This window comes from Microtus ochrogaster, unplaced genomic scaffold (assembly GCF_000317375.1).
Source record: "Microtus ochrogaster isolate Prairie Vole_2 unplaced genomic scaffold, MicOch1.0 UNK2, whole genome shotgun sequence".
Taxonomy (NCBI): Eukaryota; Metazoa; Chordata; class Mammalia; order Rodentia; family Cricetidae; genus Microtus; species Microtus ochrogaster.
Window position 1 is genome coordinate 22,946,510 of NW_004949100.1, and position 12,835 is coordinate 22,959,344.

The 12,835-nt window shown below is 41.1% G+C and overlaps 1 protein-coding gene across 3 annotated transcripts in view; it reads left to right on the plus strand.

Annotated features, from left to right (window-relative positions):
• The window catches only part of Gli3 (GLI family zinc finger 3), a 259,955-nt gene that overhangs the window by 136,286 nt on the left and 110,834 nt on the right, over window positions 1-12,835 (plus strand). For all 3 annotated transcript variants that reach the window (XM_026788360.1, XM_005365443.3, XM_026788361.1), the window contains one exon: window positions 9,180-9,285. In XM_026788360.1, the coding sequence (XP_026644161.1) occupies window positions 9,180-9,285 (106 nt within the window). The remainder of the gene's footprint in view (window positions 1-9,179; window positions 9,286-12,835) is intronic.

Consider the following 12,835-nt stretch of genomic DNA (forward strand, 5'->3'; position numbering starts at 1 on the left):
CTGTGGTCCTTCCTTCTACATCAATTAACAACCAAGGCAGCTCTCTGTAGACGTGCTGGGAGACCAGTTTGATGTGGAAAATCCTTCAGCTGAGTTCTCTTCCCACGTGACTCTAGGCTGTGTCAAGTTGACAACGAAAACTAAGTAGGACAGTGTGTTAGCCTTTGTCTTTATGACCAAATACATGACAGGAACCATTTAAAAGAGGAAGCTTATGGTTCTAGAGTGTTCGGGTCATGGTCTTCGATCTCACTGGGATAGGAAGAACATCGTGGCAGTAGGAGCTTGTGGCACAAGGAAGCTCCTCACTTCATAGCCAGTCAGGAAGAAGAGAGCAAGACAGGGTGTCTCCAGGGAAAGCATGTTTCCAGTTCTGTCCTTCAGTGATCGCCTTCCTCTAGTGAAGCACTGTCTCCAGAAGTTTCCAGAACATCCCCAAATAGCACAGCGAATGTTCAAAACATGAAACTGTGGGGAGCATTGCATACTCATATTTCTGTAACAGGAGAGATTCATTATCAGCTGGTGGGACAGCGTATATACTGTGAACACAGGTGGCTGCCAGAGGAGCTCCAACTCCCAGGTGAGGCTCCTGGGCTCAGCTGAGCTGACAAGGCTAGAATGGCTCAATGCACAGACTGAACTGAGATAGAAAGACTATTTTATGCACCATGTATATGACAAGGGAGGTTCACAGTCCACTCTGAGCTTTAGGTAAGTCTGGGGAGCATAGTTAGATCTCCCCATCCACAGAGGACACATTGCATGACTCCTTATGGAAGGCTGTAGCAAGGTATAGTTCATAAACTAGGTGCAGTGATTGATAAGCAATAGCTAATAATAAAATCAAACAAGCATAGTGCTGTATTTTAAAAAAGTTATGTGAATGAAATCTCTGTCAAAATATGTGCTGGTTTTCTATGTAGCTAAACAGTGACTAATATGGGATCCCGTATAGTTTAGATAAGAAATGATGGGGAAAAAACCCTAAACTCTGACAGTGTTAAGTCAGTTGTCTAAGAGAATTGGCTTTGAAGTCACAGCAATACAGATTTTGTTACTTTCCCCCCATATGTCACTGACAAATATCTTAACTGATTTTTTCCATATTTTTGAATAGGACTTGCTTCTCAGGGTCAGAGCATATGAAGGGTTTTAGCGCTTCAAACACACAAACATATCCGTGCATTCCATTTATTTTCACTATCATTTTGATGATTGTTGTTATTGAGGCAAACATTGGGAGAACTTTAGCTCTTTGTTGACAGGAATGATAAATGGGATAATGGTGGAAATTAAGCAGAGGGGAGAATAACCCATTCTTTAAAAACTTGTCTAATTCTGAACAAAAAGAATGCATGTGTCATTCATTTCTTTTTTAATTCTCTCTCATTCTCCACCCCCGGCATTGGGAACTAATTTAGGTATTTCTGCATGCTAAGCACGTTCTCCACTACTGAGAAATATGGTTGCCAGCCAGCATGCTCAAGATGTTGGTGGTTTTCCACTGACTTCAGTGATGCATGGCTCTCTGGCTAGTAAACATTATTCTTTTTGCTAGATCTGTGGAGGCCAGTGTCAAGACTCAGAGCTTTGTGCTGGACCTCTCCAAGAAGACATGGGTGTGTGTTACCTGATTGCTCCTTGGGGTTCATGCTTCAGAGATAGGGCTGAGAGAGAGGTTGAAGACTTGTAACTGTGCCTGCCTTTCTGTCCACCAGTTGTGATCCTGTCTCATGCGTTCTTACTCAGATGGAAAAACTGTCTCATTTGCTTCCCAGGCCTTATTTATGGGACTTTGGGTGGATCTGAACAGATGTTGGAATTTCCTTTCTTCTTGATACTGGGAACTACAGACAGATAAGACATAAGAACAGTGAAAAAGCCGTAGAAATGCTGCTTTCAAGGTGGCTAAGAGGATCCGTGCATGCAGATTTTAAGTTTGCAGTGCTAAAAAGTGCTTTTGAAGTCTTTTATTTTTGCTTCTTTTGGATAGAACACAACTCCCAGACATCAGCTTTGCTATCTTTGGTTTTCTAACTAACTTAGGTGTCTTCTGAGCACATTAACTCTGTGGCCTCTGCATGTGGGACTAAGGTTACTGGCTACTTGTCATGAATACATCCCTTCTTTCTCTGCTTAAGTGCCAAGGATCCAAACACATGTTTTTGAACCTATGAGCTTGACATCTGAATTGTGCTATAAAAAGTACTGCTCTTCTCTGTGAGTTCGAGACCAGCCTGGTCTACAGAGCTAGTGCCAGGACAGGCTCCAAAGCCACAGAGAAACCCTGTCTCAAAAAACAAAAAACAAAAAAAAAAAAAAGTACTGCTCTTTTTAAAAGTATTCTAAAAGTATTGATGAAAGAATTTGTCGTTAATAACTAACTTATCCTTTAGCTTCCAAGCTTATTTATCAAAACCTATTATTAGCATATTCCAAAGTAATAGATTTGTATGTTTTTATGTTATGTCCTTGGGTGAGTTTGAAGATTAGGTACAATAACTGTGTACCTTCTCATACTTCTCTTTGCTGCCTCTCTGGTAATTTTTTCCTCCTTTGTCTTGGCATGGAAGACTGAAAATTAGAAGTATGAAGATTATACCTGGATGAGGGAGTATAGACTAGGTACATTCCAGAGAGTCCAAGAGGCCTGTAGGGAGGTGTGGTTTGTTTTATGCCGCTGGGCATCCAGTAGATGGGGCCTGGAGATGAGAAGCCTGCAAATCTGCTGACAAGAGGAGGTAGAAGTTTCCAGAAACGAACAGAAGCAACCGTTTCTTCCCTACCCAGAACACAGTTGAGGTAATAAAGTCTGAAGATTTTTTTTGTTAATTCACATGGAGAGCATCATTCATCACTTTGTTGTGAGAAACTACATGCATGTCTGTTAAAGGCCATAGCATGGATTGGAGTGCTACAAAGAAGGTGAATTATAATGTGACAGGAATGACATGGCAGGTAGCAGTTAGATCTGAAGTATCAATTAAATGAACCTCAAATTGCCTTCGTGCTTACACAGAAGAAATAGTGAAGACTTGGCATTTGAATAGATGGGAACTATCCATGGGCATTAATAAATAGACCTTCACGTACTTGCTAGAAGTAAAAGGTTTTGGGTTTTAGAAATAGTAGGTGTTTTGTTTGTTTTGGTTTTGTTAGTCATCCTTCAGTGTGAACCTGTACATATTCTGCTTAGTTTATAACTTGAAATTTTCAAATGAGTGAATTATAGCTTGATAGATTTAGAGTTGACTCTGGTCATTGTATTTATCTTAAGAGTTAATTTGCTCCTTATAGATTTTGCTAAAGCCAGAGGTGTGTTACTGAACAGCTTCACTCTACAGATATTTCTGAACAATGCAGATTGACATTTAGTGTGTTCTACCCATGTAGTTGTAATGTCAGTCAAGCGTGCTCCATATGTATATAAAAATCTATGCATGTTTTCTGAACTGGAAAAAGTTTTGAAAACTACCTCATGATCTATTAACAGGTATGTCAAATCTTGACTATAAATTTGGGTCTTGTGGACCTTGTGTTATATCTCATAAGACTAGAAGGTTCTACCATTGTTGTGTGTATGTGGCTAACAGGTAATAGGTAGACAAACAAGCAAGGCAGTATTTCTGTAAAGCTTTACTATAGAAGCTTAGTTGTTTGGTAGTTCCAGATCCTTTCTGTAGTAGGTGCTTTCCAAGTCAAGACTTCTGCCATGCTACGAAGTGACAAACAGTTTCTTTGAGTATATCTATGCAATTTATATAGTACGTGTAGCCACAATTTCTTAACATTGTCATGACATGACATTGCGTCAATTGATTATAAATAACACTGTCACATAACACTGCATCTACAGCTGCTGGGTGCATGCTATTCGTCCTTCCGCATTACCTTGTGCCCTATAAACATGATGCATAGTCATTAAACTCTGTACAGCATACATTTAAGAGGAGCAGGATCGTGGTGCTCCATGGAGTGCTCTGTGGGTTGATGCTACAGGGACACCCGGCAGGCCTATTCTGCCCATATGCAATAGGACTTAGATTCCCCTCAGCAGACCATGGAGAAACAAAGATTCTTACCCAAGGCTTAAGGCTTATGATAAAGTATCCGGAATGTCTCCTGAGGGGCCAGATGAGTTCCTCCTGGGTGCCATGCTGTCCAAAGGCAGGAGTAGCGAGGGTCTGTGGTAGTGAGTCACTCTGAATCTTGAAGTCAGCTGTTAAGAGTGTCTGCCTCAGGCCACTGGACCCTGGAAGAGGTGGTGACTGAAAATGCCTCAGGTTCGAAAGAGGCTGTGGTAAGGTCTGAGGCACCATTCCGTAGGTGGCATTTCTTGCCTTTGCTTTTGTTTTCCTTCCCTGTTTCTTCCCTCCTCCCCAACTTGAGACCTCATTTTACATGAGGTGGGGATTTGTACTGAATTTGGCACAGTGGATTTCAGCACAGAAGCCCACACATCCTTAGAATGGTCTTTCTATTGACAGCAGGTAGCAGGTACGGGGTCCACTAACATCAGGTACAGCGTTTCTAGATGTGGTCTTGAAACAGTCCCAAGCCAAACCACTTTGGTATCTAAATCAACCAGGAGGACTTCTGCCCCTGCCCATTCCCTCTGCTGATGTCTCATCTATGGCCTCCTGGGCCATCAGGCCACTCTGGCATCCTTTGGTGAATTACTCCTTCAGGGCACTGCCTGAGTTGACTTTGATCTCTCTCTTTTTTTAATCTACAATTTTTGTATGTAAATTTTGAACCTTAAAAGACAGTTTCCCAGGATGGCATCGAAGAGATCTGATAGCCTGAGGATACTAAAATGATTTCTTGGGAGAGGCCTGCAACTGAAAATCAGTCTCCACATACCTTTGGTTATTCCCTGGTCGTAGGTTTTATGATCAACCCATGCTCCTGTGAAGAGACTTCAAACTCAATGCCTCTGGTTTCGAATGAACCCCCCCAATACTTTGCATGATGACAGGCAGTGTGAAACTGAATGTTGACAACTCGTCCCAGCTCAGTACTTTTACTACACACGTCTATTTAAAGGCATATGAGCCAATTATTTATTCGTTGCACTGAGGGCCCTGGTAGGACACACCTTTCAAATCTCTGTTTTCTATCAGAGGCCTCTGGTACCACAGTCAAACCTTGTGCGGATCGGTAATGAATCATTTTTGCGGCTGTGCTTCTTTATAGTCCACTGCTTCCCAGGGCCCTGCCGACCCACCCCTACCTGCTGGAATTTTAATTCTCCCAGTAAAATTGATTCTCCCAGTTCTGCACATTATTCTCCCTGTCTTCCATTTAGCGCGTTAGTTTGCTGACAGTAGAGTACACAGCACTTAGCAGCTGGTTTGTGGACCCATCAGTCAGGAAATTGTATGATAAATAGGAGGTGGCCAGGTTTAGTGGCACTTCCTTCTGCTTCAGCAGTTTTCACCTGACTTTGGAGAAGTCGTCACGGAGTGTTTTGTCACATCCTAGGGCAAAAGATGGCCAAGGCGCTGTAACATATTGCACACATTGAGTTATGATGCACCCCAGCTGCGCTGCTCATGTGTAAAATATAAACCTCGAGGTGGCTGATTTCGGGATGGCTGCTGGCAACAGGGACCTTTTCTTGTCTTGTGGGTTTTCTTGGACAGTGTTTTGGGTCTGTGATGGAGTGTGCTGCTGTTGCATAGAAACAACAAACAGAGATGCAAGGTGAGGCCAGCATTTGTGGACTCGGGGATGTCTTTTGAGGGATGCTGGGCTCATCTCGGTCACTTCCCCATGCTAGAGGACTGCCTCTCCTGTATTCTGTTCCTTATCATTGCAGACTATGTCAAGCTTGCTTTGACTCAAAAGAGGGGTTGTCTTTACCAGTCCCCAAAAAGTGGCTTAAGAGGAGTGATTCCCATGAATAACCAATAACAGCTACTATTGTTCACATGGTCCTCAGTGACCCAGAAAATCCTGTTTAAACTTAATCAATAGGGAAGCATATGAATTGCAAACCATTAAACTACAGCTGGTTGTCTTTTGGCCACACAACACCACATCTGTTAATTTTCTGTCCTTTATTTAGATCCATTTCTGGAATTCATACTTCAGTTTCCTTGAGCATAACGCTTTTTGTAAACAGCTACAAGATGCACTTGGAATTAACTTTCAAAATGAGAAAACTGTAGGCTTAGTGGGTGCAGACTTCACTAAACACCACTAAACATCAGATATAATTGTATCTGATATTTTCTTCCCATGACTAAAACTGCAATGAAACTCTTCTTGAAAATGACAAGATGGGAAAATGCCTTCAAGGCCAGCAGTCGTGTTGTACGTTGTCATAGGAAAGAGACTGTGACACTCAGTAGGCACTCCTGATTTTACTGGATTCACGGTTTGGTTCCTTTCCTATGAACATAGTCTCCGCAGCTTCATTAGACAGACGCATATAAAAGGTAATGACTTATTTCTTGGATATGGGAGGTAGTCATTAAATATGGGTACATTTATACACTTCATGTCTAAAACATCGTATTGAATTTCGTCATAATTTGTAGTTGCACCCACAGGGAAAGAACAAAATGCACTTACCATCCCCTTATCTGGTGGATTAATGTTAACAGTATAGTCAGGAACCAGCACATAAGGGGCTGAAACTCTTACATTCCAGGTCCGACAGTTGTCACAGTGCCACCCGAGACAGGCGTGTGTGAGAAGCTCTTCAGAAGTGAGCCATACTTTATGATTGTGTAATTCCTGCACAGTTCTATTAAATGTGTCTTTCATTTCTGAGAATGGTGGCACACATGGGGTGGGGTGGGGTGGGGTGCTGCAGAGTCAGGCCTGTTTTGGTGCGGAAAGAAACGGGAGACTGCCCATATTTGATGATCACCTGTCTTTATCCTGGATTTGATTGTGATTAGTGTGGGTTTCTTTCAAAAATCAAAGTTTCAGGCACACTTAGTGAGAACCTGGCAGACTTTCCAACTAGTCTCAAAGACTGTTCCATTTAGTTCCATGTTGTCTTAAGGAGGATGCATAAGATAACTTCCACCAAAACTTGTTAGATAAATTAAGACGTTTTGATTTTCCGTGTGGTGGCTTTTCATCTCAGGATTGCTGAGTTAAGAGTAACAGTGAATTCGCCACTTGACTGAATAAACTTCTTCCGTACACGCAAACTAAGCAAGCTGAATGATGCTTGTGTTATGGGAGAACTGGCTTACATCCTTTGATAACTAATTGCTAAAATACAGTCATTGTTTGGCATGTGTACTTATGTGTTGTGAGAAATGGCAAGTGATCACATATAACCCCACCTGATGAACTTCATGATGCCACAGTGACACTGACTTGATAATTCCAAATTCATTCCTTCTCTGCTTCTATGCTGCTCACTCCCTTCTTGCTTCGTAGTATAGCAAATTTTCATGAAATAAGCGACATTGCTGTTTTGTAGACCTCTTGTGCTATTTCCTAGGTTTTGAACACTGCAGGATACGAGTGAAGATGGGGCCCCTCCTTGGTGGGCCACGTGTATTGATTCATTGCATACACACAGTTTTTCCCTCTTATGTCTTTAAAGGAAGGCCGCAAGGAGAACCCCTCCAAAAAGGAGCACAGCTTACATTCTAAAAGCTATATTGAGGATAAAATGAGAACTGGGTGGATCTGGAGGGGATGAAATGAAATTCATCCGGATTCAGCAACAGTGAAATAGTCACCGTGTCCACTTAACGTTTACGACTTGGCATTCTTAGTCGGGATACATCATTGCTGACTGTGCAGTTCACACACGTGTCTACTGTGCTTGGTGCAGTTTCCCAGTCCTTGTTGCCTGGTTCTGTACCTTCCAGTGACTGGTCTGGATGCCCCAAACCTGCTGACTGACCATGTTTGACTTGCCTTTAAGCTTGCTAATTATAATCTTCAGAATCCATGAAGAACCGTTCTAAGATGTCAGTCCCCGGGAGTGCTGAGCTGTGTGTGCTTCTGCTGTGGTGGGTGACTGTCGTTGCTCAAGGGCCACATTCAGGGATCACGTCCTGGCATATTTGCTGTAATGTCACTTAGCACTAGTGCTAAAGGGACAGGTTTTAGTCTCTTTTGTTTTATTCCTTGGAACTTGGATAAAACATTAGTGCAAACTATCAGTCATACTTCTAGTTATACAACCCATTTAAGTTCTCTTCAATTTGTATAGCAGATCACTATATTTTAAATAAAACTTTATTTTCAGACTTTCAGAGACAACGGGTACAAGTAAATTTGGGTAAGGAGGTTATGTAAAAGTAGAACACATATACAGGACCTAGCAGCTGATGGATAGGATGTGAGGAAGGGTAGAATCCCACCTTCCATCTCCTTCTAAGATGAAGCAGGGTGGATCTGATCATCACTCCCAGTCAGGTCCATGGGCCTCTTCTGGAAAAGATGAACTTTGACTACCCTGGTGTTGGAACAAAGAAAGGGAAACATGCATTTAATTTTTTTAGAACCTTGTAAATATATATGACTGTATATACATAGATCCCAGCAGAAACCATGGGAAAGACACCTTTAAAAATACCAAGGGCATGACACTAATGCATCAATATGTTGTAATGCGTTCATTTAAAATTTCACTTGACAGTATAGTTTTCTTCCTGGTTTTATGTCTCCCGCTTGCCTTCCCTCTGGGAAGCCTTCCTTCCAGGGTAGGAAGCCATGCTCTTCTTCCCTTTCTTGCTTTTCTGGTAAGGTATTAGATACATTCATAGGCTCTACTTTCTCCAGAGCAAGCATATATTATTTGCCTGGTCATATTTCTACAATATATCAGTGAACCTCTTCATTAGCTTCTAGTAATTATCAGAGAAATTCACTGGTAAAGTTATATTGTTTTTGTTATGTATATTGTGTGTGTCTTTATGGGGCTACGTACACATGACTGTAGGAACCCATGGAAGCCACGCACAGGTGTTCGATCCCTTGGAAATGGAGTTAGAAGTGCTTTTCAGCCACTGGGCCTGGGTGCTAGGAATCAAACTTGGGTCCCTCTGCAAGAGCAGCAAGTCCTCGGAGTCATCTCTTTGGTCTCAACTCCTGAAATTTTTAAAAAGACATTCCATGCAGTGACGTTGTCCTGAGTTAAAATGATATCTCCAAAGTAATCGTTTTATGTAAGGTGTGCTTTCTTTCCTTTTCAGACCCTCCTCATCTTTTCCCTGCCTTCCATCCTCCTGTACCAATTGATGCCAGACATCATGAGGGCCGTTACCATTATGATCCATCTCCTATTCCTCCATTACATGTGTAAGTATTAAAACGTTACTCATTAATAAAATGGACCTAAATACTGGCTTTTATGGCTTCGGGACTCTTAATACATGTCTTTTGGGCTTTGAAGGTGCAATGGCAGTTTAAGATGTTACTCTTAAAGCCTAGCAAAGCTCTGCCTGTTTCTAGACTCACTGAATCAGACCTTGAGCTTTCTGAGGATGCCTGTCACATGCTTTAGCTGGCCACTGTTTTCTGAATATTTCAATGATGAGAGACAGACAGCTCTCTCATATAATGTGAGTTATAAACTTAAAGTTAAAGGGTTAAAGTTAAACCTTACAAAAGTGGAAGTTTACCACTTACAATATGTTTGGTTGTGATTTAGGTTTGAAGTTCTACATGCTAAAATTTTTGTTACATGAAAGTTCTGACCAAAGGATTACAGTGAATCAAAACAAAATGTTTTTTTGGAGGATTTTCAGAGTCCCCATGACCCATAATGCTAACAGTCACGTGATTGATGAGAATGTCACCCAAACAAAATGACAAATGTGATTGAACACATGGTTCATGTAGGATAAAAGAAAAGAATGTTGTGATAATAAAAGGAAAAAGAAAATCTGATGGAAATATTGTCTCACTTGGTTTTGAGGGGAAAGAAAAAGACTCGTGGATTTACAAACTACCAGGCCATTGTTCTTTAGTACCATCCAGAAAACTGTCATATACTGTAATGATTGGACAAACTCTCTGGGAGGGGCTCTTCCCCGCTAATGGCCTTGGTACACATGTAGTCATATGTAATAATCACCTTCTGTTCTGAGATAGTGGAGTTAGAAAAGCACGAATAATACTTTGAAGAATAACACTGGTTATATAGATGCTAGATTGCCCCTCTCTGACTATTAGTTACAGCTGTGTAATTATATGGTATACAGAAGAAAAATGAAGTTGTTTTAAAACAAGTCCTCCTCTGTGAACAGAATTAATTGATATTAACAGTCCTAACTGCATGCCCAAGTACACATATAATATTTTACCAACCGTTTTTTGGATCCATCTCCCATTACTGAATTGTAATTTCAGTTCATATTTGCCTGGAGGTGAGTAATAAATCTGCATGGAGACTTATGTGAGTATTGCAGAAGTGGGTATTCACAGAGGGAGAAGGCAGGAACTTATGACTTATTCTTCTTCTGACTTTTACTGGAATGCTAGCAAGTATTTACAGGGTTCTGAAGCCTGCTAAAAATACACTCACATAAAACCAAAGGACCAGCTTTCTCCTACACAAAGGGAAGTGGATTTGTAATTGTGAGTTTTCAAGGTGACACGTAGCTCTCCTGGTCTTACAGAACCCCTATGCTATGGATGGGACCACATGGATCTCAGAAGGGGTTCAGTCTTTGTGTCTAGATCACACAATATGTTAGAGACAAAGATGCCTAGTTTAGCCCACATCTGAGTCTTTCTGATATAGTGATGTAATCAGATTTTCTATGGAATCTGGGAGTTCTTCACTCATTCAAAAACCATGTTCTACAGAAATATTTTTAACTGACCTCAAATAATATACCGAACTCTTTCCTCTGGGTTTTTTGTAGTTCATCCTAGAAGTAAATTCAAATAGGTTATCAATTACAAGTCCACCTATTGGTTCTCTGACAGAGTTATAGTAACAACAAAGCTTCCTATAGCCCCTGTTACGTATTCTAGGCCGTGCTTGGGTTCTTAACAAAGGCAATGGCACAGATAAGGTTAAGTCATGTCTGGAGGAGCTGTGAGTTGACCTTGGGCTTTTTCTTCAGCTATGACTCTGGGCTGGGCTTTTTAGATCCTCGTACTTTCTACTTTGTCAGCCAAGTTTTAAGATACTTAAGCAGTAATCAACTAAATTGTTCTTGAGCAGCACAGCCTGTATGTATAATTATCAAGAAGTTGTGTTGGAAGGCTGGTTGACAGTTCTGAGGGTTCCGATAGAATGCTGTGGCTGTGGGTGTGGAACAGGGACCTCATGTCTGTAGTTCTCTGGGACTGTTCCACTTCTGCTTGTCTTAGCCAATCCCTGGGTAGATAATGAGCTGAAAACGTGGGCTCCAGGAGTTCGAGCAAGTCACATCTCCATGCCTTTGTAGCATGACATTCTTGGCATTGTCGTCGACATTGTGATCTGTGGCTCACGTTCATATTATCCAGGAGGCTGTGTCTATAGCATCCCGTGTGTACCCAAATATTGCTGTGATTTTCTTTTTGCTTGCTTAGGAATTGTCAGTGCTCTTTGCTAGTTTGTGGAAAGGTCTCAGCATATGGGCAGAAAGACATGGAAATGGGGTTCAGTGAACAGCCAGGCAGGCCGCTCCAGGCTTTGAGATGGTGGCTGAGTTTTGGTTTTGCCACTCACTTGTGCCATAGACTCTAGCAAAATTCACCATGGTGTGGTCCTTTCACATATTGAAATGAAGCTATCTGCATTGCAGGAAGGGCTCACTCAATAAAAGAACAATCTTGTATATATTTTGCAAAGGTTGGCTCTCCAAACACGTGCTTAAGGTTAGTGAACCCAGGCACCAGGTTTCTTCTGGCCTTTCTCCTTGATGACCCCAACAGCCTGTAGTCATGACAGGTGATAAGGGCACACCTGCGACTGTTAAAGCTGAGTGTGTCGACAGCAAATGTGGCCCATATACCCAAATCTTTAAAGTAGTAACTGTAAAATAAAAAGGTATCTTTTCCAGAATTTGAAATGCCAAAATGCTTGCCTTTAATTGGCTTCTAGAAAATGAAATCAAGTGAGCTTTTAGAGTGAACATTTTTAATTACAGGAAGATAAAACTTGGAGATATTCTCATTATTTTGTAAACACAATTGTTCTTCTGGTGCCAACTTGAGAAACCAAATTATAAGTCTCTGAAAAACAAGGGCCTGTGTTGATGGAAACGCTGACAGACCAGTGTTCCGAAGGATGTCAGGCACTGCGGTAATTATGCTATCATATTCCATCATTAAAGATTCTATTGAAAAGATTTATAAATTGCCCCTCTTTTTAGATAAACCACCCTATATTAAGGCATCAATGATATGGTGCAGAATTAAATTAAAATCTCATAAAATGAAATATGTTCTGTATTAGCTGTTTGACACTTAATTTGCCTCTGAATGAGTAGAGGAAATCACAAATTAACCTGCTTTTGTTTTTCCAACCATGGCTTATTAGGTGTTAGAACAACTGCAATTACAGCCTAATAATAACCAAGGAGCCTTATAAATATGTACGGAGATATGTCAGCTTATGTTTAAAAGCCGAGCTGGTGATCTGAAATGCCTTTAGCTCACCTCCTTGCTTCCGCATGGTTATCCTCACGTTATGGATGAGCAGGGTAGCTCAAGTATAGAAACTTAAAAGGACTGAAATACAGTGCTGGAAAGAATATAAGATATATCGGTATTTCTTTTAGCTCAAAAATCATAAGTTTAAATTAAAAAGGTATAGTAAATAGGTGAGTCATGGCATAGATATCATCTCTGTCTATAGGTTGTCACAATAAATTGTTTTATGAAACGGACAGTTGCTGCATCATGTTTA